The 26,007-nt window shown below is 41.4% G+C and overlaps 1 protein-coding gene across 1 annotated transcript in view; it reads right to left on the bottom strand.

The window, feature by feature from the left end:
• LOC121958114 (glutamate receptor ionotropic, kainate 5-like) overlaps nt 1-25,595 on the bottom strand; it is an 80,925-nt gene extending 55,330 nt beyond the window's left edge. Inside the window, 5 exon segments of the mRNA XM_042506986.1 lie at nt 2,801-2,979; nt 5,294-5,459; nt 7,325-7,422; nt 10,960-11,124; nt 25,487-25,595. Coding sequence (XP_042362920.1) covers nt 2,801-2,979; nt 5,294-5,459; nt 7,325-7,422; nt 10,960-11,124; nt 25,487-25,595 — 717 coding nt within the window.
• Between the last annotated feature and the right edge of the window lie 412 nt (nt 25,596-26,007).

The following is a 26,007-nucleotide window of genomic DNA, read 5'->3' as shown; positions in this document are numbered from 1 at the left end:
TGTAATCGTTGGGAGGTTTTTGTGGTTATACGTGACCCGGACATCCACAAGCTTTTCAATCAAATATAGCCGAGACTCACTCGAGATATCGACATGTCTTTTCGCCTGTGAGCAGCACAGTGATCAGTCTCGCTCCTCGCTTTGACTCCAGCACACCTTTACGAGACGTCCAGGACGATTTCTGACATGTTGATCCTTGCACGTAGTTTTCCTAAACGGTAGTTTATTTTCACCGTTTTTAATAATTTTAAATTTAATATTTTTCTAACAAGTACTCCAAAATAAAAGAAAAAAAGCAGAAACATTATACAGTGACAGACAGAACTGTTTCTAAAGTCCCCGACACACCGCGCTGAGCTCGACCATCAGTGCTGGGCTGTGGGTCGCGTCTGTCGCCCTCGTCCCTGTGATGTGTCCCACACCATAGGACCAAGTTGGCCCTTGTTGGCTTTTTCTCTGCAAATTCAGCATGTTGCCCGTCGGTGACTCAAACTACTAAGATCGGCAGTTCAGCTCAGCACATGAGAAGAAAAAGGACACTTTGTCATCCCAACTCGTCACACGGTGCCACACTTTTAGTGGCCTTTTCGTCTACTTATAACATGCACAGCCATACATACTCAACACCACCGTTTCCTTATTTTACACCATGCATGACGTCACCTTTTGCCAAACCAAATGGAGTATTTCCAGTCGGTAAGAAAGGTTGTGGTTTGGTTGGAAATAACTACTTTTGTTAAGGCTGGAAAGGATTTGTTGTCATGGTTACAATAAACATTATGGTTGGGGAATAATCGTGGAAGGATCAGCACTGACTGTGGCTCTCGTGTTAAAGCCTGCATGTTGCCTCGGAGCAGCTGCCTCTTCAAACTGTTTACACGCCGAAGCTGATAGAACAACTCTCTCAGTGCAAATGTTGAGCCAGACTGGGACTGGAACTGGCAACCTCACAGTGGAGACCTTCAGACCGACTCTGTTATTAATCCATTAACCTTCCACACACTGTGAGCCCCTCTCTGCTGAGTTCTGCCTGCAGGAGCTGAGCTTTACAAACATGACAGAGTTATTGAGCGCTTTTATTTCGTATTCAAAACTTCTCGGACCCCCAAGGTTACTGGGCAAGAGAGTGAAATTACAACCTGCCAAGAGCTGGTAGATTTAGTTTGAGGCTGTAAAAGTCTGTCGACTCTACTGGCCAGTTTGGCAGGAAACCAAACTCGTCGCTGAAGGTCCTGTTCTACTCTGTAACCACCACAGAGGAAGAAACAGACAAACAAAGCAGGAGATAAAGATGTTTCAAAGAGACGGAGGAGCAGGACTTCTCAGCAGCCATTTTTATTTAAGTGTTTTCATTTCCACTGACGTTAGTAGGCACTCTTTATTTCTGTTGAGGCAAGGCACCTCCACTATCACATACTGCTGTAAGAACTGGATCTGTATGAATGGATAGACGAGGATCTCAGTATAAATTTAGAAGGAGATTAAGTATCTTAATAACATTAAGAAAGGCCAAAATCGTGGGTTTTGTTGTTATATACTTATTTGACATTTCCTGTGTAAGTCATCAAATACTGCCGCTTTTACAGTGATTTGGGCATAAGATTCTAACGCCAAAAGCCACCTTTCACGGCTGTATGATATGCCACGAGGCAGGGTCAGCTGAGAGCCCGGCCGGACAGAACCAATTAGAGTGTTATGATATGAGGCCAGACAGCCAGATGGCTGGACAGCGCCTGCTGCAGCGGCATGATGCGTGCACGGGCAGCATCAGTTGACAATGCAGCTGTATGAAACCTGTTACATCCACATGAAATGCTGCTGGACAACCAATCCTGGCCTCCCGGGGCATGTCCTTGCAGGTGAGTTTTCTCTGCTGCCATCAGGGCGTCGTTATGCATTGCAAAAATAAACTGCCATTCAAAATTTTTCATCCCTTCCACAGTCAGATGTCTAAATTCCCTGTTGGTGTTATACACCTTTACATGGTGTTTATATTTTACCACATGCACTTTTTTCTTATCCCGGTTCCTTGGTTCCTGGTGCACTTGGCTGGTTGTTGTATTTGATGCTGTGTGTGTTTTTGTGTGGGTTTTGTAGTTTTAATATGCTGCTCTTAACTAATTGCCCCGAGTGGGAATAAAAAAGTTGTTTGAAATGAATTTGATGGCGTCAGGTTGAATTACTGCCAATACAATGTAATGTAAGGAGCACTGAGGCTTTGTAGGGCAAGCAGGGAGGGTGATGGATGGATCTAACTAACCCTGGACTTTCATGCAGGGGTCCACTGTTCACTTCCCATATGAATGTGATGTTTTTTTCTACACCTAACCATGTGACTCTTGGAGTAAACCCAACCATCCATGCCAGCATGCGCTTCTGTTGACATCCTGGCCTTGGCTGCAATGCGCTTTTGTTGCCCGCATAACCAAGTGTAGCGTAATCCCAACCTGTGCTTGTTTTGACATGGTAGTGCCATCTCTAAATATCAATATCAGATGCAGAAAGATACTTAGAGTGTAATATGTAGACATGAAAAAATTGTGACGACTTGGGATAAAAAACGCGTTGGGATACCGGGGATGGCTGGCACAACTATTTTACTGGTCTATTGAAGGTCACAGAAATATAAATGTAAAAACCAAACATTTGTGTTCTTGACCTCCACTCACATTCTATGCTAGAATGTCTTTAGTGAGGGTAACAGTAACTTTTGATATTTAAAGAGACATTTATGAAGGCCTGGCAGTGATGATTTTCACAGTTAATCTGTGAGGAATGATAAAACCTTTGACTCTCTCACCTTCCTCAGGATGTGGTAGGAGATGGAGGCGTTGGCGTCGATGATGATGGTGGCCACTTTGTCGTCACGGATCTCCTTCAGCAGGGGGGTGGGGTCCAGGCTGTCGTCCAGCATTCGCACCGAAAGCGTCTCTCTGGATATGAGGAAGCGGTGGACCAGCTCCTCCAATCGCAGCAGGCCTACAGGGTGGAGTCAGGAATCGGGAAGTGTGTGAGTGTAGCAGACATAGTAACACACATCGATAAATACAGCCGCCTTTCCCAAACATGGATTTATAGTCAAAATGTTTAAAACTCTCATGACTGCTGTGAAGAAGAGACAGAGTCTGCAAATGAATCACACCTGAGTGTTTAACTTCTTCCCTAAAATGATTGCTTCACCTTGGTAAATAAAAAGTCTCAGAAATTTATGGGACTCATTAGAGACAAATAACCGTCTCTTCTCAAAAAACGTCCAGGTTTGAGCAGCTGCAATAAACAGACGGGGATAAAGGTGATTATGTTGAAAGTCCATTAATTTCCCCTCAGACGATCAATTTGGACCTGTCTATGAAAAAAAAAACAACGTCTGGATTCACTGAGTTCTGTTTGTTTAGAAAAAGAGTTTTAAAAAGTGCAAAAGTAGATGATAAAGTTTCATTATTAAAATCTTTCCGGGTAACTTTTAGGAAAGGCTGCTGCTATTGCATCATCTCGGTTTTAAAATTCAGAGCCGGTCGGCCTCCGTCTCGTCTCCTCGTCCGGCCCTGACAGAAGCAGCAGGCGTGTCTCGTCTAATCGCCGCCATAAAGCGTTCATCACAACGCCACGGGGTTTAACAGGCCGACTGCAACGTTCACGACAACATTACAGGCCCGTTAAACACTGGCGTTAACAGGATGGGGGTACGACTAAAGACTGAGAGAGTCTGCAGCGAGAACAGAGCGGCGTTAAAACAGTGCGCCGGGGCAGAGCAGTCGGGCGGAAAAACAGGAGAGAGATCGATGAAGGAAAAATGGAGCAAAGAAGAGGAAGGAAGCAAAGCAAAGAAGACGAAAGAGAACCTGAGGAAAGAGTTCAGCTTAGGTGAAATTTGTGTAAATGTGGATTTGCACTTTTGTTGCCATTAAAACCTCGAAGAATTGTCTAAATGGTAGTGTGCCTAAAAATATAATCAGAATAAAGAGTCTACACACAAAAAACCCTGACTACTGGCAGATATTGTTGAAAGAAGAACAGTTATTGAGTCCCAGTGGTCTAACTACCCTGAATGGTTCAGATGGTTAACCACACCCGCAACCATAGAGCTCGTCAGCCTGTTGGTGTGCATTATATATAAATGTAGGTGTGACCTGTCTGACCTGTCTGACCTGTCCCAGTAAATGTACAAACAACTGAACATCATCCACCTTTTTTTCTGTTTTTTAAGGTGATTGTGATCATACACACTTTTTACATGACATCCAAATGATCTAGCCTGTTCTCACTACGAACTCGTCAAACAGCGCTGCTCTGTCAGTGTTTTCGGCATTCAAGCACAACGACAAAATGCAACATGCAACCCACACAGGGGGCATCACTTGAGAACATGGCGGGATGGAACCAGTCACGTGGGCGTATAATGCTGAAGATCAGTGCCAGGTAATTACGTTGCCGGTAACAACTTTATATAAGGCGTGTGAGTGCACTTATAGGGCGTGCAGGTGGGGAGGCTGATGGGTCCTACAAACAATCGACTTCCGTGCAGGAGTCTGCAGTTTGCTCCCCATGTGGATGAAGATGGGCATGTGATTGGCATGTGCTGTTGTGTAAACATAACGACTGTGCATTTGTTGACGTCACCGTAACAGCATCTCGTAGCGCAAACAGCTGACACAGAAGGATACTTAAAACATCTTAAGTAGACATAGAAGGTCACTGACAGAGCGGCACCATGTGACAAGTAGGCGGACAGGGGATGGTCAGGAAAACCCGCATTTTCGTTCTATGTAAACAAACACGTTAACACAAATGCATTACTGAGGTCAGCAAAACGATCGAGGTCATGTCCATGTATCGGATGATAAGTCAATAACCTTATTATCATGACAGGCCTCAATCACAGTGAACACTATAGCACTTAGAAAGAAATGCTTGATTTGGAAAAACCTCAGCTGTCCCTGGTTCAGCACATTCAGCCACTCAGCACTTCTCGGAGTATATAATACCAGCAGAGCAACACTGAGCAATTGAACATCCAGGGGCAAGCAGATAAACACGAATAATGAACCACAAGCCTCAGCTGAGCTCATAAAGTTACCAGAGAGGAAAAAACCTCCTGAGAAAAGATGGATAAAAGCACAGAAATGACCAGCCAAAAAGCAGGAAGTTCGAGCAGCTCTAAAAATCAAATGTTTTCAGCCTTGAAGTGGAGGAGGCTGCACTGTAACCTTCAAGCTGTGGAAATAAAGAGATGTGGAGGAGGAAATGGAAGACGTCTTGCACACACGAACACACTCTAAAAAGGCGAACTCACACTCAGCTTTGGCGCAGACGAGGCTGGTCGTCGGGTAGCCGAAATTGCGCAGAATGGATCCGATGGCCAGGCTCAGGTCCTCGTTACTCGGGTAAAGACTCACTGAGGCAAAGCGAAGGTAGGGCAGCTTCGGGGTCTCCTCCGGACCGATCTTCACATGAGGAATCTAAGGGAAGAAGTTGGGAGGAAGAAGAATTAGGAAAGGAAAACTAAAGGAAAGAAAATGAAATGTCAACTTCAGGGTGTCCTTTGGGCGAAACTTCATTTTGAAGTTTGGTGGGAAAATATGGAGAAGACAGAAAAACAAAGGTACAAAAAAGATTGAAAAAGTAAATGTGAAGGAAAAAAGGGAAAAGAATACAAGAATCAAAAGTAAAGCAAATGAAAAGTGACAAAAAATAGTAGAGGATCGAAAAAGAGAAAAGGCAGATAATGAAAGGTGACGACATCAAGAGTACAAATGTTCAAATAAAAAAAAAAAATACCATCAAACCTTACAGGCTTTACGGGAAGTTCAGATAACAGACATGGAAGCTTTAATCAGACTCTGACGCTCGCTGATAATCGAGTCTTTGTTCAGTTTCAAAAAGAATATCTGAAAATGGAGCAGAGCCCAGATCATCAGTGATATTAGAAAAGCGGTCCATGCAGGAATCACAGGGAGAGTTTGTGTTCATCTTCACTCAGATGAAACGTTAATATCAAAGGATTTATGGATTTTTCAGAGAAGAAGAGAAAGAAAGGGGAAGAAGAAAGAAATGGAGTAATTTTAAGATTCTTTTTTTTTTTTTTTTAAAAAAAAAAAGGTAATAGAGAAAAGTTCAGCAAGTGTCAGAATTAAAAGGGTTTATCCTCTGGGGAGCATGAATGTGCTCAGCTGTCTGGTCCGCACTATTCCTGCACAAACCTTACCGGAAACTATTTTCAGAGACTCTGGAACACTTTTTCTGGATATTTAGGAAACATGAACCTTTGCTTACGTTCCGATTGGACGAGCCTTGGTAGAGTTTGGGTACCCAAACACAACCCGGTGGGTTCTAACAAAGTTTTTATTTAGGTGTGTTTCCACCGTGGGAACTCGGGATAAAACCGAGAAGGCAGAAACGTTCACAGGAACAGACTCGTAGTCTGACCTTTCAGCCTGTGTTTCTCCATTGCAGTGTACAGTCTTTAGAAACAGTCTGCACATTGAAGGGTTTGTGAGCAGAAACACATCCAACGTGCTAATGTGCATTCAACGTCATCGCGTTCGGGTGCATCGAATGCTTAGATGGAGCCAAGATGGAACTAATTGTATCAATCCTCCTTATGCACAAATTTGATTTTGTATCATTCAGAGTATTTTGGTAATTTTTTTTTTCATTTCATATCACAAGAGACAGTTTTATAGTGTATAAGTTTCTATGTTTTTATAATTAAAATAGTTCACCAAAAATGTCCTTGGGCAAAATGTTCTCAGTCCTCAAAAGGAGTATTGTGTCTGTCTGCTTGAACTGTCTGCTTAAAATAAATGAAAACAAAAGGATGTGCATGCAGTTTTTTTGCGCTCTTCTAAATTTGTACCAAACTGAGAGCTTTTCATATTAATTTCAGACACACAGAGTTTTAAAAGCTGCTCTGTATCAATTAATCCTCCAAAGAGCAAAGATCCTGTGATTGACAGAGTCTGTGTTTCATCTGAAAAATTAATAAAAAATTGAAAAATTAATCACATCAGTGATGAATGAAGAATCAGGTCAGAGGCCAAATGTCCTCTGTGATCCGCCGCTCGGTGGTTTAACCCGAGCTCGCACCTGCAGAGGTTTAAATGGTAAACTGTAATTAGCCCAGATGGGCTTCGCTCTGATATGCAGAGCTTATTTTAAATCCAAGCACAGAATCCAATAATATGAGACCTGCCAGGCACAGTGAGAGGATCGCAGGGCAGTTAGAGGCTTAGCCCAACGGTTGAACAGAAGTTAAACCCTGGAAAATCCATAAAAAATGGCTTTAACACCTGAAATGTCATGTTTCAGTACAGATGTGACTCACCTCTTTTTCTCCACAGATGTGACTGATGGTGGACCCGGAGGCGGGGCTGGAGGCGGGACCAATAACAGCGACCACGCCCTTTGGCAGGATCTGGCACACTGAGAGGGGAAAAAGTTTGTATTAGAAATAAAGGCAACAGGTCACTGGTAATGGTGTTTGGGGATGTCCTGAGGGCTCTCCTCCAAAATCTAACAGCTGTGAAAGTTGTGACAGGATGTCAGAGACAAATGAGAGCTCGCAACTGAAACCGTTAAGTGTACATATTTAAGGCATTAGGTAAATGATAATGATGCTGACAGGTTTTTGATGCATGGGAAGTGGTTTGATGTCGGAATATTCTTAAATGTGCAAGCTATTAAAATCACGGTCTTGCATATTTAAGGCACCACTCACACAGATTTGCTTAGGGCTTCTTCAAAAACTAACAGCTGAGGAAGTTGTGACTGGATGTCAGAAACACACAAGAACTGGTTTGATGTAAATATATTCATAAATAATTGAGCTATTGAAATCACAAGTGTTAAGTGTGCATATTTAAGGCATTAGGTCACCTATAATGATGCTATGGGATTTTATGATGGCTGTTTCCCACAAACTAACAGCTATGAAAATTGTGACAGGACTGGTTTGATGTCAATATATTCATAAATGAGCAAGCTAGTAAAATCACAGTAGTTAAGTGAATATTTAGGGGAACAGGTCATTGATAATAATGTTAAGGGATTTTCTGAGGGATGTTTTTCACAAAGTGACAGCTATGGAAATTATGATAGGATGTCTGAGACACATAAGAAGTAGTCAGTCATCAGTATATTTATAAATTAGCAAGCTTTTGAAATCACAACCCCGACATGCATATTTTAGGCAATAAGTCACTGACAAGGACTGCCAAAGAACTACTAAGGGCTTTTTACAAAACTAACAGCTGTGAAAGATGTGATAGGATGTCCAAGACAAACGGGAACTTGTTTGATGTCAATAAATTCATATATTGGCAAGCCATTGAAACCACAACCTTGAAATGTGCAAATTTAAGGCAATAGCTAAGACAAATCAAACACACAACCTTGATATGTGAATATTTATTGTCACCAATACTGATGTTGACAGATGTGCTTATAGCCTAAAAAATCAAATTAAATTCTCATTTAACTGTTTGTGGATTTTGTTAAAAAAGTCGATAGAAATGAACCATTTATGCTAACTCTTGCGCACTGACTTTTTCAGCTCGGAGCTTCCCTCATCTCTGTTTTGGCAGCTTTAAACAGAGCCGGTTAAAAACTGATTAAAGCTGCCAAATGTTTGTTTTTATAAAGTCCTGGAGAGATAATTATGTGCTTTTCATCGTACTTCTAAAAGGAACACACACACACAACTCAAAAGATACACACACTCAGCAGGTAGAAAACAAAAAGGCTTTTTTTGGTAATATGAGCAGCTTCAGTGACATTCAGGGAGGAACATGAGGTCGGATGTGTTTTTCAGTTTATAAAAATAGAAAACCATCTTCTTGGATTTTAAAACAGATAAACAACAGAGTGTAACCTACATGGATCTGATTGTTTCTGCACGAACGGATCAATTCGGTTTTTATTATTGTGCTGTGGTTTGTATGGCTGCACGTAATGCATCGTTTGTACTGACACAAATTATAATTTGTGCCAGCTTCCTCTGATATTTCGTGTGTGTGTGTGTGTGTGTGTGTGTGTGTGTCTGTGTGTGTGTCTGTGTGTGTGTGTGTGCTGCACCGCTCTGACAGAAAACATTAAGTGCCTCTCCATCGGGAAGTCTCTCTTTGCGCCGCTGGCAGTTCCTAATCAATAAACATCCACAGCAGCTGCTCGTGCAGAACGCCGCGAGCTCTCAGGTCACGATGACCTCGCTCCAAAACGGCGCTACACACTCTGAATGTGTAAAACACGGCCATCATCCATCTGTCCTTCTGTCTGCATGTCTGCCTCCATCACGTTCAAACAACAGACAGCCGTCGGTGTGACACGACTCGTCACTTGAGAACACGACTGATGAGTTAAAAACTGTTTTAAATAGCTCCACAGAGAGATTTAAACCAGATTTACTCAACTTGGTTTCCTCAGGGGTTTTTAGGAATTCCTAATTCTGCCTCGAGCAGTTAGTTTGTTTGTGTTATTGTGTGACTTTGGTGAATTTTAATGAACTCTTTAAAGGTTCAGTGTGTACGATTTAAAGGGGTTTAGTGGAGTCTAGCGATTGTGAGGATTTCAGACGGCAACCTCCTGAACTTCTCCTGGTTAGAACTCCCTCTGTGTTTGTGGTTCAGGAGGTTTTTATCTACCAAGATCCTTTCCTCTTCAGAACATACAGACAGGTGTTTTGAATTGATGAAATGACTGAATAAATCAGTTTCACGTTTTTCTGACACCATTTTCGGGTTGTCAATCCTTATGTCCATCCATTTCTTGTGAACATGATATTTCAAGAAAGCCTTGAAGAGATTTCTTCAAATTTGGCACAAATGTCCACTTGGACTCAACATTTAAGAGGTTAGAATTTGGTGGTCAAAGGTCAAAGGTCAAGGTCACTGTGACCTCCATCTCCATCCATGTCTTTCTTTTAAACATGACATCACAGATATTTCTTGATGAAATCTCTTCAAATTTGGTAAAAACATTTATACTTGGAATAACTCATAAACTGATTAGATTTTGGTGGTCATGGGTCAAAAGTCAAGGTCACCGTGACCTTGCATCTGTCTCATTCTCTTGAACTCAATATCTCAAGAAGACCTTACAGGAGTTTTAGACACAAATGTCCAATTGAAATCAACAATGAACTGGTTAGATTTTGGTGGTCATCGGTCAAAGTCAAGGTCATTGTGACCTTGCATTCATCTCTTTCTCATGAACTGGATATTTTTTTGGTGATCACGAGTCAAAAGTCAAGGTCACTGTGACCTTGCATCAATCTCATTCTCATGAACACAATATCTCAAAAACACCTCAAGATAATTTCTTCAAATTTGGCACAAACGTTCACTCGGAATCAGTGATGACTTTGATTTTGGTGGTCATAGGTTTAAAAGTCAAGGCCAATGTGACCTTGTATCCATTTCATTCTTTAGAACACAACATCACAAGAACATCTTTAAGGAATTTCTCCAAATTTGGCACAAACATTTGACTTGTTCTGAGGTTACAAAAGCACAACAATTCTTTTCAGGTGATTATATATTCAAGAAAACACACTTATTATATACCATGTTTTATTTCTGCCAGTACACTCCCCTAAATCCTGTACACTGGGCCTTTAAGGCAGTGTTTACTGATACCAGGCGCTGTAGTTGATAAATCGGTCTGCAGGCATGTTTAAGCACCTGTAGCTGCATTGTTAAACCTGTTTTTATTCCCTGGTGTGCAGCTCTGACGAACACGTGTGGTATTTAAAGCGTAGCTTCACTGAGTGGAGAAAAATCATTTGCACCTGCTGCACCATTGACAGGCCTTGTTTAATAAAGGTTGACACTTGATTGCTCTGATCTGTTTCCTCACACACACACACAAACACTGAAGTTTACCGTCACTGGAAACGTCTGAGTGAAGAGCAGCTGCACACTTTCAGCTGATGATGAAGAGGAGGAGATAAAGGAGAGGACTTACTGGTGTCAGTGGTGTCGTACTGGGAGTCTTTCTGCAGCTCGTAGACGTCCACCTCCACCCTCGCCTGGGAGGAGCCCTCCATCAGACTGTTGATGTTCTCCCTCGCCAGAGCCAGCGCCAGACGCTCACCACGACCACACGCTGACTGATCATCCAAAATGGCCGCTGGAGGTAGAGAAGTGGAAATGTAAAGGGTGAGAAAAGATGACGATAAATGTGTTTTTATTGTATTGTGTATTTATTTTACTGCTGGTTTTTAAAGAAAACATGCAAACTTGCATGCCCATGTTTTCTTTAAAAAAAAAAAAAAAAGGATTATTATGTTTATTTCTTTTTCTTTTAAACTTTTTTGGCGATTTTTAAAAAGAGAATCACAGCCAGAAACTATGAAAACAGAGATTATCATTAGATTTTCACCTTTCTGATGGTCCTTCTATTCAAAGGAAATTGACTGAGTATTAAGCTCTTTTATAGCAGTACACAATCATGGCGGCTAGAAGCACACCTAATAAATGATATAGCAATTGCAATAAAATGATAAAAAGTCAATAAAAACAAATAACTAGCAGCAACACATGAATAATAAGCAGCAATAAAACAGCAAAATGATGTTAAATAAAAACAACTAAACAACAAACAAGTCTGCCTTGAAGGAACAACAGCAGTAAAAACAATAAAATGTATAAAATAAAAGCAAGAAATAACATATATCGGTGAATGAAGCAAAGCAGGAACACAACATCATCTATGTCATCTGGCACACACTTAAAATGATCTACTGACACACACCTGATCTGATTTCACTACCTGTCGTAATTTGCTCTATTTATTTGTTAAAAAAATAAATGAATAAATAAATTAAAAAACACTGTGCAGCTTTTAGTTTAGAGTTAGTTTATAATACATGTATGGGCTTTTTCCCCTCTATATGTATAAACCTTTTATTTAAAAGCCCTTAGCCAACCAAATACTACAGAACGCTGCCATTCTCTCCATATTTATCCCCTAAAATACTTCATGTTTGCCATGTTTTGCATGGTTATTTCAGGACAGGCAACTATTTCTGTTGTTGAGAAACTTTTCATTCAACCTGCTTCACGACCATCGCTGCATTAGCATTTTTCTGCTAGACTGTGGAGACATTGCCCTACAGCTACAATACTTCCGACAGCCAGTGGGCTATTTATATGCATCTCCTGATCCCAAAGACGTTAACATGGCATGTGCCCCTCACGAACGCATGACAACAGTGTCATTTTTTGGGGGCACAAATAAGAGCAGTTTAGGATGCTTCTTTTGGAAGATGAGTAAATCAAATTTTCTGAAAAGTGTTGGTGTAGAAAGAAATGAGATGCCAGCTCACAGGAGGCCCTACTTTCTATCCAGACGTAGCAAACTGATACTATTTGGAGAGAGAGAGCCGCCCCTCTCCCTCTCTTTCTCCTACAAACTCCGACCAAACTCATCAAACTATAAAACTAAAAGTGTTCATGAAATATTAACCAAGATTCTGCTACTGCATTGGCAAATACTTTCCTAAAGTACTCACAAAAGGGCCTGTCTGTGACAACCAATCACATCTGTTAAAAACATGCATCATACATAGCGACAGGGTAAAACACATCTCCTCACCAAGACAAAAGTTTCTGTCCCTTCCTTGCTTAGAGTTAGGAACTTTCCTAAATCAATCCTGGGCCACAACATCTTGCTAGAAATTTTTAGGCTAAATCAAGAGCTCTCTCAGAATACTGTCAGACGGTTTGTGACGCTGTGTTGTTTTTCGTGTCAAAATGACCAAGCTCCATGACGTCACCTATACTAGTGAGAGTATCTATTGGTCAGGTACAGCACCGTGCATTTGGGACTTGTAGGTTTTTTACTTCTTGAGCAAAAGTGAATGCCACAGTCCATTTTCTGTGTTTTCTCTGGTCAAGTAGCACAAATTTCAAAAGTATTTGCATCTTTCTAAAGCAGAGACAGCACAGTTTTATGAAGATACCATCTGTCCAACACTTAAATACATCCTTGTTTGTAACTTGTACATGTGTGACTCACTCCCACCTCTGCAATAACCTTTAGTATGAAATGTTATTGAACATTTATCCAAACTAATCCTTGAATCCCAGAGTCAGGACCATGGTTGCATCTCATCACTGTATATTATACTCACATGTGTCACTGCAGAGCACGAGAACATACGCAAACGCCAGGCGTAAATGTAAAAGGTGTGATGAGATTAGTAATAATCCAGATACAAATTGCCTTCTGCTACAGATGAAAATGGGACAACTGTGATTGGATGTCAGCCAGGTGAAACAACCTGTACAGAGTGTGAAAAAGAGAAAACATCACCAGCAGCAAGACGACGTACCAAAAATAGATTTGATACTCGAGCTCAGATTTCAACAAGAAGCCGTTCGCAACAGCTGAGGCGAGTAAAAGCCACTCATCATCTTTTCTATTTCTTCCTACTACAAGTGGTAAAGAAAGAGTACCTGGTGGCTGTGTACAGTAACACCTGCCATGTTTATTTCTGTCTCCACCTCCCCGCTGACTCGCCTGCTTTGCACACTGAGCGCGCTGAAAAATGCGACTGTGTGATGGCAGAATGCAAACAAAGAGAACGCTCACAGATAGCAGATGGAGGCGCAGGAGAGAGCAATCAGGTAGTTCAGTCTATGGAAAGTGTTTCCAGAGGAAGATCACATTTTAATACCAGGAGGTAAATAATGGCTGCCGCTGCGCCCTGATCAGAGCACCAGATGAGATTCTCTCTTGTTTAAACACAGAGGAAAAGGAGAAAGACTCCCAGGCTCATGACTTGATTACGAGCTTTAAGATGGATTTTTTTTGCAGTGTAATACACCCTTCCTTTCTTCCCTGTTTGGGTGGACACTGAGCTGCAAGGCTGCAGAGTAAAAGACGCCGGCACAACAAGACCGAAAATCAAAGTGAATATGCTGCTGAGACTCGGTAACAAGCAGAAAGTCTGCGGCTGCTGCTGCTGGGGTTTGTTCGGGATTTGATTTGTGTGCCTTAAATAATTAACGCCTCTCAGGGCGAACTCGGAGGCGATTTATCGTGTTCTTCCTCAAAAGGACTGTTGTGGGTTTCTACAATTTGGGGAAACACAAAGAGAGCCAGATGGTGGAGCGGTAACACAGGAACACAAGGAAGTCGTATCAGTCATTGTTTAACAGGCAAATGAGGATCTGTGTTTGAGACCTCCAAGTCTTTCGGAATAATTACGTCTACATGTCTGAATGATGTTCACTGCTGTTGTTTTTTTCAGTCCAAGAAAGTGATGATCTTGCACCAAACAGAGGTTTACACGAGTCAAAGTGAATAGCTGATTAGAAAAGTTCAGGACTTTGACACTGGGGATTTGCTGCATCCTGTTTCAGGTCAGAGCTCCGAAAACACTGCTGATATGAGTAAAGCCTAGTATACACTAGAATTTTAGCTCATTTTTTACCTGATTTTTGGGCCACTCATGCCAACCCCCATATCGTAAACAATTAGTCATATGCTTTGTTATGTAGCTGATATGTTGAAACTTTACATGTTAACGATGCTTTGGTTTACACGGTTAAGTTTAGGCAAAAGAAGTTTCAAATCCATGTTTTGGTGTAAATCAAAGCTTGGTGATGCACCAACGCCGTATCCTTGCTGGAGGAAAACAGTGACAGGTTGCAACGTTTGGTGCATAAAAAGCAGCTGGAAAAACTATAGGTGGTCATTAACACAACTGGTTTTTGTTGTTGGTCTCAAACAGTGATCTGCAGCTCTGAAGGCGGCTCGCCTCTGTGTCACGCCATCCACCATCCCTTCCACCTCCCGACCATAAAATCAGCTCACATACGCTGTCACTTTAGAAATGTTGATATGATACATATGAGTGGTATGAGAGGAAAGTTTTGGGGAACATCTGCAAGGGAATGATTACGTTTTTTTTTTTAAGGAAAAAAATGAACTTTAACTGGTTCATCTTTTGGGACTGTGAACTTTGTTCAAAATTCAAATTGTGAAGCCAGAAATGGAAAAACAGAAGAAAAATAGCCTGCAGGTTGATATCAATTCTCTACAACCCTTAATTATTAAAAGTCCACACTAAAAGTTCAACACACACTGGCTGAAAAATGGAGCGTCATCGAAGCTGACTTGCATTATTTGACCCATAGTTCTCTCTCTCTCTCTCTCTCTCTCTCTCTCTCTCACACACACACACACACACACACACACACACACACCTCTTATAGAAAATGAAGGAATGAAGCATGTGTGAATGAAGCAGCAAAAGCGATATGATACGTAGCTGTTTCTCTGGAGAATCGACCTGTGATGATGAACTTGCTGATAAATATCAGATAACTTTTGTCACACCGCCTGGATCTTCACGTAACACACTCGAAACTTATATGGTGGAACTGGAACATATTGGCATGTAATTGTTATTTCCTTATGAAATGTAGGAAAGAAATATAAGAGTAAAATTAAAAAAATGTCTAAATGTTAAAGGACGACACTTGTTGGATCCCAAACAGACAGCGAGGTAGAGCTCAGTATCTTCCCAGCATGCCCGGTGCTCAGAGGGAGGGAGAGGAGGAGGGAGAGGATGAAGATGAGAAGGGAGATAAAGATAAAGAGTCTTCTTCAGGAGCCTCAGCCGTGTTCAGACACTATCTCTGTTTACTCTATATCTGCTTCTCTGGGTCACTGCGACCACACACACACACACACACACACACACACACACACACACCACACACACACACACACACACAGGAGGAGCTGAGGAGAAGTAATCACAAAGGTTCAAACACTTGAACTCTGTCCTGAAAGTTTCTGGAGAGAAGCCACTCTCTTGTCTTGTTGGGAGTTTTCAGTAATGTGAGAAGTGCTGAGCGGCCATCTTTGTTACCAGCTCATTAACATTTAACCATCGAGAGACAGAAGGAGGGAGAGAGGAGGAGAACAGGTTTGAGTTACTATCATCCATTCAAGGTATTTCCACACGTAGTCTTTTTTGAAACAACCAAACTCGGTCGTCTTAAAGTGGAGAAACAGAAAAAGGACTCAGTTCATATTTTAGGTTCATTTGAAAGACGACTGACGGCTACATTCCACTGGGTCCGTCAACGCCGTGTTAAGGGCACGATACGGCCATATCCCTCATCCTTCTCCGTGCTAGCATTACAAGTGGACATGGTTTGGCCATTTTGGATTTTCCAAGCATCCCAGTGAGAAAAGCATGTGATCTGTGGAGCTAAAATACAATGGCAAGGGCAAAGGCGACCTGGAGCATTTTGTGTTCACAGTGCACAAGTTAAGCAAACTGCATTGCGGACTTGAAGCAAACGGCACTCAGACCACCCCCCATGAAATCCTGGTTGGTTTCAGACGGGCCTGAGTTCGTTTGGCTGGCTTATGCCTCATTCCCACAGCACAAAAAACCCAATATCACCCGCCAACATGTGGCTTTTTAATGCAATGCATATGTGCACGATTGCCATTTACACCTCAGATGACTCTGCAGTAGACACTGTTTTTTATCGCCTCCAGCACCGATCAACATTGATGAGAATACATCACCCTGGTGAAAAGGCTCTTATTTCAGCTCACTGACCGTCGAGATGCAGTGACGCACCATCACTAATTACCCTCCATCTCCTCCTAAGCAGCTAAAACACTGATGCTAATTAATATGCACTGAGTTTAAAGGAGAGACTGAATAAATACGGGAAAGAGAAATAGAAGAAACCACTGAAAACTTTTCAAAGACCTCTGTTCCTACTGCCGTCCACTGTTAATCTGCTCTCCTGCCTGCCTGTGATGTCGCATGGACACACCAACAACCCCATACACACACAAAAACACAGCTGACAGAAAGGCCAACCCATGTCTGAAAAAACCGTGTGCACACGCTTATTTTGGTGGGAAAGCATTATTACAGGGACAAAGTTTGAAAACTTGTTCAGCAATTGTTTGTACAATCAACTGAATCTTTCTGAAGGTGATTTCTCTAAAGGTGCTCCTTTTTCCTCACCCAGACATCATATTCAAGCGCAGTATAAAAAAACATCTCCGGTAGATTCCAAAAGCAGGAGAATTTACGGTGATTTCCCCCAGCCCCGCTGAATGAAGCCGTGCGACCTCATTTGTTGCATTTTGTAATAAAGTTGTTCTCTCAGTTTCATTCCTCTCTTTGTGTATCCTGTGAATTACCTCCTGACAGCCCCGTTTACCAACTCTGAGCTGTAGAACAAGCCCCACTCAAATTTAATATCAAATTATGTAGTTTCAACCTCACTTTTTACCCTTGCGGTGAGACGCCTTCGCTGCCGTCTTCCTGCCCGCCGGTGCAGAAACGTCATCTTGTATTTGTGTAAAGAGGTTGCAGAGCGAGTCGAGCCTCCGACGCTGTGCGTTTTGTTTTGGATTTAACCTGAGAAACAACGATAAAGCTCCTTTTATCGAGGCAGACAGAGCTCTGCAGACTGATTTTATTTTACCCCTGGAGGCAGCGTGTAACTTCAGAAAAAAAAAATTGACTAACAGGTTTTCTTGTCACTTCCCACCTCTGAGCTTCATGCATTTGACATTCTTTGATACAAGCGTGGAAGTCTGGACTCTGGGGGCCGCAGGTAGGTCGACACATTCAACGAGACAAGACCAAATGGAGACTAAAAACAACACACCGCTGCGTCGGCCCGGGGGCGGAATCACAGCGCTGCGATCCTCTGGTGGCTGGTGTCCTTTCAGAGGCAAACAAGACGCCACTGTGCACAAATCGCCCAGAGTCTACAAGTCTGTGTCCATGTTTTTACCGCATGTATTGATTTTTTTTTTTTTTTTTTTTTTTGGAAGCAGGCCATGACAACATCAAATTTGGTTCAAGTGGCGAGCTGCGGTGTGGTGGGTAACTGTTTCCCTGAAGGATTCAGTTGTTGCTGCAGGTAAACAGAGAGGTGAGAGCTTGGAGACATCTGTTGTCTCTTATCTCTCTTCTTTTTTTTGTGTCTCAGTCCTGTCATGTGTATAATTTTGGAGTTTCACATGATATCTGGATCAAATTTTTCAGTCTGGTAATTCAGTCTAACTGGCAGTGTGGCTCCAGGAGCTGCAGTTAGTCCATTTCTTTGGTTCAGACGAAAATATCCCAACAGCTATTGGAAGGACATTCATAAAAAATGGATCAGACATTCATGCTCCCCTGAGGACAGACCCAATAACTTTGTCAATTCTTTGACTTTGCATTTGGTGCCATCATAATTATATCTCCACTACTTTGGTTTATGACAAAATATCTGCAGAACAAATGACATTTCAGCCTGTTCTGACTCCAAATAAGTCAAATAGCGCCGTTCTGTCAGTGCTTTGGTGTACAAGTGTAACGCCAAAAGCTGCCTTCCACGTCTAAGCTCAACGCCTTAATCCAACATCTGATGGAAAAACACCATAGTCATTTTAACGAGGGAGCGGGAGACGCTAACCTCTGAGTCAACCAACAAAAAAACGACAAAAACGTCATCGCTGGGGCAGTCTCTTCGACAGCAGCCTATCAGAATCCAAAAAGTGAGTCATGAATAAAAGATTTTCAGTGGTGCCATCTGGCCACCCCTATGAAACATTTCCCAGGCTGCCACTGTTCACACTATGTCCCAATTCTACCTCTACCAATTCTACAAAGCAGTTTTAATACATGTAATTACTTGAAAATTATCATCACTAAAAAAATGCTAACCAGTTACAATATATAATATATTTTTTTACCTGATATATATATATATATATATATTTATATATATATATATATATATATAATATATATTACCTGATATATATATATATAACTTGAAAATTGTTGCCAAAGTGACAGAAATTGTCAAATTCTCCTGTATGGCTTTAAAAAAAGAGGTGACAATCTGCTGTCAGAAATTACTGTAATATGTTGAAGTTTTATAATTTCTATACATTTTAGAGGGGAAGTTACTGTACATTTCTTTATGTTATCAGCAATTTAATGTGTTTTTCTGCTTTACATTTACCTCAGCATTGTCCTAATTGGTTTCTTCAGTCATATCATGAAAACATTCCTATCAGAGACAAACCCCTGCAGTTGTAGTGTGAGAGTCATTTAGCAGAGATACTTTGTTAAAGTGGAGCCGCAGGGTGTGTTTGTAAAAAGTTGGCGCTTTCCTCAAACGGTAAAATCCTTCAGATTAAAGCTCCGGGCCAGCGAAGGGTTTGTTTACTTCTCATTTCTCTGGTGGGGCGTTTCTCTCTGCTTCTGTCTTCTTCATTTCTCATTACTATTTTTTACCTTTTCATTCTGTGTTTTTGCATGTCTCCTCAGGTTTCTGACCTTTAAAACTCAGCCGGTGGCTTTGACAGACTCAGAGGTCGGACGGAGGGGAACCAAGTTTCCTCGACTTAACGTATGAAATTTATATTCAGTTTGGGTTTTCCTCCAAAATGAGACATTTGCCTTTTCAAATAAAAACTGACATCTTCACTTACAAAATGAGTCATGCCCTGAATGTGAAAAATGTACTTTGAACTAGTTTTTAAAGGATTAATGTTACAGCTGTCCTCCGGTGACAAACTACCCTTTATACTCTGGCTCTTCTGTAGTTCACAGATATTTACTGATGAACGTAAGCTAATGACTCCTTCAGAATGACTGATAGCACAAGTTGAAATAATTCATGGAGGTTTCTAACAGGAGCTGAAGGACACTGATGCCGCTGAATTGTTAAACCCCTCTACAATATTTATGCACTTGATTTTAAATCTCGCCGGAGGAGAAAGTATCTGCATGCTGATGTCACTCGAAGATTTATTTCATGCTCTTTTGAGTTTCAACTCTAAAAAGTCACCACTTTGCAGCAGCACAGAAACAATGATATGAACAGCCGCAGTGTAATGCAATCCTATTACTACGGCCGGAATCACTGATAGGTGCCGCCGGCTGTGGTGGAAAGAGCAAATTGTGGTTTTAAAAAGAGTTACACGGTGTAACAATTTCCTGACGAACGAGTGTATTCATCAGCCCAGTGGTTCTGTGAAGTCTCCATTTCTCGTTCGCCGAGACATAGTAAGTTGAGTCGGTATGCTTGGGAATGAAGAAAAGTTAAAAAAATCTGGAGATGTGGAGTTAGAGAGAAGTGAGTTGTAAGTGTGCATGGTGTAAGTGTGTTAGTATATAGCTCAGAGCAGAGCTTTGCTTCCTAGATTCTTAGTCTTGTTGAAATTCAGTTCAAGACATTTTTCATGTTCCTGTTCACACGTTCGCATACCTCAACCCTTTGAAACCTGGTCGAATAGGCTTTAATTCTTTCAAAAATATGAGAAGAAGGCAACAAGCAGCTTGAGTGCAAATGACCCAGACATTTGCGAGAAATTAGTAAAAATAGTACAAGAAAATCACCTTAAAAATGAGCAAAATATTTTTTAAAAATTAATAATAATAATAACAATAATAATAATAAAAGCACGACAAAATGGCTTAAAAATGAGAACATTTTGAATGTATGTAAATATATGCCTATGGAAATCATAAGTACTGGACTTTGGGCTTTATGTGGGAAAGAAAAAGTGGTCTCCTGGGTGAAAGTCCAGTTTTTGTTTGACCTGTACACCACTCCAGCCAACCACTCTACGCAGACTTTGTTGCTCTTTTTGTCATTTCTATACTATTTCTGACTTCTCCTATTTAAATCACTACAACAGGTCCCTGTCCTGCACAAACGTGAATATCAGTTGTAGTGAGCTTCTTGCAGAAATGACCTATATAGCTGGCAGGTTCCTTGAGGCATGAAGCACTCCTGAGCAAACTTTTCATGATTGTGTAACCAAAGACTTTGAATCGACAGTCTGCTGTGTCTCTGCAGAGGTGATCTCTCCGTCAGCCCTCTAATACACAGACTGACTCCTGCTTGTTTCTCTTCTGGTATCAGCTCCTCTGAACACTAATTGCCATCAGACCGGGATTTATTGACCTGCGAGCTGGTGTGGCGGCTCGGCCGGAGACCTGCAACAAAAACACAAAGTTGCTCTAATTACAGTCACTGTCTCTGATCTCATCTGGGTCGCTTCTCAGCGTGGCGGCGATGAATCTGCTCCTTAGACTTAGGTGATTGATAATTACGGCTGAGTCATTCTTGTTTTGTGATTTGATTGCTGCTCGTGTGAAGTGCCGGTTATAATTGCTTTTTTTCCGGAGAGTTTGCTTCCAGGAATAAGACCGGCAAGGTACTGAAGCACTCAGGGACACTTGAGGACACATTTTATACAGATTTTGTCCTCAGCAATGTGTTTCTGAGGCGCTCACAGGTTTGCTTCTTTGATACAAGAATGCATTTTTGTAACTTAGTTAAGGTAAACAGGTTGTTACTGTTCGGTAAATGGAGAGATTGTTCGGTATCATTGTTCATCAGTCATTCGTACGTGGATTTTTAAACTTTTCCAACTGATTCACTCATAAACCTAAAAGTGTAAAACTGAATGAGCTCATAGCTCTAAGAATAGTGTATGTACCTGTTTTTAAAAGAACAGCCGGATGTTTGGTTCTCTGCCATCACAGCAGTTAAATCAGCCCAGCATCCACCGCAGGACGAACTGTACCAGCATTTGACTGCTGGCAGTTACCCACTGTGACCTGAGTCCTTGAGTGACAAAAACACTTTCACACAGTCCTTTTTTCTCTCTCAGCCACTGGATTGCGAACCTTGAAAATTTGTTTAAAGCTGAGTGTGTTGGAGTGGAACTGAATTAGATTCTTCCATCACCTGAAGAAAGAAATGCGGCTGAATTGAGACATTCATGCACCTGAATGCACCAGACTGACAGCTGATTGGTCTTTTTTTTTTAAAGCTTTTCTCTCAGAAACAGCAAAGATGTTTACCTCAGTTTTCATACTTGAAAACATAAAGAAAATACTCCAAAATGAGTCAAACCTGCAACTTTCCTGTCAAGTGTCTACATGAGTAAGTATATTCGACCTATTTTAACCATGAACTGTATATAATCTCGACTCAACTTTATTTATATAGCGCCTTTCATACAAACATGCAGCCCAAAGTGCTTCGCAGGAAAAAAGATAAATGCCACTTCTCCTCCTACACTCACTGCTCAAAAATGAAGCCAAAACATCAAGGATACACCCACTGCCATCTTGCATTGGTGACATCATCTGGCAACACGTTATCATTCCAACTCGTAAAATATCGCCGCTTGGTCATTGCCGTTAACGCGTACATGAACTAGCAATCCCAACAAAACTTTCATCTCAAGTCATCATATGTTTCCGCTTTGCATATTACACTCTAGGTATCCTTCTGCCTCTGCTAACCCAATTAACCTTTTCCAACTGCATTTTTTTTTGTATACGATGCATTTTAGTGTTTTCATCATGCTGTAATTCTATCAAATACTATTTTTATTTTTATTAAATTGACTATTTGTTTTATTTTACCATATATTTTATACAGATTTTTTTCTAGATTTATTTTATTTGTATCTATTTTTTTGTTTATTAATTTGTATATGTTTATGGTATGAACTCTTATTTTCAGATTTGACTTTTGCACTTTCTATACTGAAAAAAGTTTTTTTTCTTAAGTTGATGCAATACGTTAACATATTCTTTGGGCAATAATGTTTTTTATTTTTTGCAAAAGCATTTCTTAGTGTGACCGTGAAAGGGTTAAGAATGTAAAAATATGTATTCATGTATTTATATCAGCAGGGTTAGAATTAGGGCTAGGTGAGCTCACACATTATTAGTCTTTTTCATTTGGTGTGAAATGATCTCATTTCTATTATTTCTCTATTAATAATTAAGTTGTGAGACTGGAGTCTTTGTAATTCAGTCAGTCTTTCTCCATAATATCATCTGTGAAGGTGAAAGTGTGTCTTCTGTAATTTTCACTGTAGAAATGTAATCATCAGACATGAAAGAATCGAGTGTGCACTTCACACTGTGTAACACACAAAATACAAATGTGCGTGTGGCGCAGTTGTTAATAATGGAAGAGCGAAAGGTGAGCTGTTACATATCGCCATGCGACCCGGTTGCCATGGCAGTTTGCATGTAAGTGCCCACCAGTTCTGCCGAAGCCCGGTGCGATGGAAGCAACAGGGATTTTAACTAAGGGCCATCGGGCCGAGAGATGAACGGGAATAAAACCTTTATCTGCTGCGAGGAGAGAGCTGAACTTTTACTTCCAGCGTTAAGTCTCAGCTTTCATTGGAGTTAATCTTCCTCTGCGGGGCGTGATGAGGACGTCAGTAAGAGGTGCTGATAGCAGCGTGGCGCTCAGGCCTCGCCGTTAATCATGGAGGGGAGTCACGGAGACGCTCCCTGAACCAGTTTTTTGCCGAGTTTATTTGCGCTTACAAATGATCCAACCTGGGACGGAAACAAAACGAAGAGGGAAGAGGAAGACGGAATGGAAACGCTGAGCGAGCGAGCGAGCGAGCGGCGGAGACAAAGCGAAGCCTCGAGGGGCTCGTAAAGAAGACAAACAAAGCAAAGAGATAGTGTGAGAGGAATCAAGATGGCAAACAGAGACAGCGGTGGGTGGTGAGAGGAGAAACAAAACGACAAGGAAACGCAAGAGGAGAGTGATACAAACACAACAAAACGGAGGAGTAACGAGTGAGAGGGGAGTGCTCAAAAATAGAGGAGCTGCAGAGGAGGAGTGTGTGATTTTATCTGTTAACATGATCAAACAGGAGAGAGAGGGAGAGGAGGATAATACAGAGAATAGGATTCTGGGTAAGTAATGACACTGTCTACCAGGAGCTGTGGAGTGAGGACCTCATGTACGACTCCAATTAAGTTTTTACATCATCCTGACTGGAGGCTGCGCCAAATACATTTTTATGACATTCTGAAGCAGCCAGCCATCGCCATTTCCCTGCTGTGATTGGCCAACAGTGTGGAGGTGAGGAACTCCGCATGGGTCAAACTTCACACTCGTAGTGTAGACTGTAGTGTAAACACTTGCAACACTTGTTTTCATGCACAGTTTAGTTGAGCAAGGGTTGTAGCTCAATTAGGCCATTTAACTGGAGTACTGTCTTTGTCCCAGTATACAAGCACCAGGGATGACTCATACAGAGGCAAGTACATCCGACTCCTCCACAGCAGGTGGAGATATGCCCCCTTTCAGTTAGTTGCTATAAACCTAAATTATCTATAAAGTCTATGATATAGACTGAAGATCACAAGAATGAAAGTTGATCTGTAATAACTTACACATAGTTAAACACCACTGACCAAACTCTGCCTTCACTGATTCGTTTTCAGCCTCCTCAAAAAATGGATATCAGTTTAAGTGTACGCTATATTTAGAATATTTTCACCGCTTTACCTTGCCATAAAACAACTCTTATCGACAGGGATTTGAAGTTGTTATATCAAAAATTTTAAAACTCCACTGAACGGCAAATTTACTGGTTTACCGCTGCCTCCATCAGCTGTTGTGTAAGGCAAAGAGGAGCAAATACCAATAAAATACTACCTTAAAAAATATTATGTCCCTCACCTACACCAAAATTAAAAATACAGGTCCCTCTTCATTTCTCACATTAAAAAAAAATGCCTGACACTTTTTGCAGCACCCTTTCGCCCCTCATAAATCACAAACTAACCACCGAGGGAGCGTTGGCATGACAACTAGAAGCTGAGTTCAGTTAAAGTCCAACTGAGGCGTTTATATGACTTTAAATTGTATTATCTGGCTGTCTGATTTCGAGAAATTTACCTTAATTTATCTTAATACGATTTAAGTCGCACCAACATGTTCACATGTACTTTAAAAGTCCGGTTTTAGTCTGACTTGCACAATTATTCAGCTTTTTCTAACATCATGTAAAGTACCAGCTATGAATGTTTTGCAGGAGTTCTTTTTAAACAGAGAATGCACTATATGGCCAATACAAGCGCAGGTCCAGTATATGCTTTTAGACAGCATGCTGGCATCGTGTAAACAAAAGAGGCTTGACAGGAAGGATGTTTAACACAACAGCATCGGCTTCTAGTGTGACATACAACATCAGCGGTGCTTCCTAAACACAATTTTCAAACGTAACAACACAAATATTCTAAATGGGTCCCCCTTTTTTCCTGTTGGAGAACTTGATAATGCAGTAGCTGACAGGAAGTAAACAGGGACCAAAGCTGTTGCCCTAGCAAAAGAAAAGCAATAAAAAGGTTTGTAACAATAATTTAGCATTTCTGTTATATGGCGGCTGATCTCATCCTTTGCCCAGAGGGTAAAGAGCTTCCAAATTTCATTTTTTTTTTTCCAATTTGAGGACATTTACAGCTGCTGCTCTTCTTCTTTGAGTTAGTCGCTAACTGCTACTAGTATCAAAGGATGACACAAAACATCCCTTTGCCAAAGCTGATTTTGGAGTTTAATCTTAACTAAAAACCTTTAGATTTGGCAGGACCAGTTTTTACTTCAGACAGACAGACTTCGCAGCTTTCACACTCATGTCATGTGACGGTACTCACCCATGCGGACGGCAGAGAGGGTGTTGGCCTGGCTGAAGGAGAGCGGTGCCATGGTCAGCAGCAGGACGGCGACGTAAATCGACAGCAGCAGTGCTGGCAGAGCCGGCATCTTCCACTGCTCCTCATGGAGAATGGTCTGCTGGCTGCCTGTACCGCCACCTGCAGGACAGGAGGACTCATTACTACTACAGATATAACACATTATACTGCAGATCATAATCTTTCACATATTACACATTAAGTCTTGATTTAAGTCGTTATATTTAACAGCTGCTATAAATGCTTCTAATGGCCACTGACCACCTTTTCACACATTCGAATCTCACAGCTGACAGTCTATAAACACAACGTGATAGGATCAACGCCTCAGTGCAGCACAGCAGCTGTCACTGTTACCTAGTTAACAGGCAGAAACATGAGCTGCAGATCTGCACATCAGTTCACCGTTTCACACAATTATATAAAAATATGTGGAAATAGTGACAAAGTTCACAGCAATGCTGCACAAAGATATCATCTCC

The sequence above is a fragment of the Plectropomus leopardus genome, chromosome 18 (assembly GCF_008729295.1).
Source record: "Plectropomus leopardus isolate mb chromosome 18, YSFRI_Pleo_2.0, whole genome shotgun sequence".
Classification (NCBI taxonomy): Eukaryota; Metazoa; Chordata; class Actinopteri; order Perciformes; family Serranidae; genus Plectropomus; species Plectropomus leopardus.
This window is presented reverse-complemented; position numbering and strand designations above follow the sequence as displayed.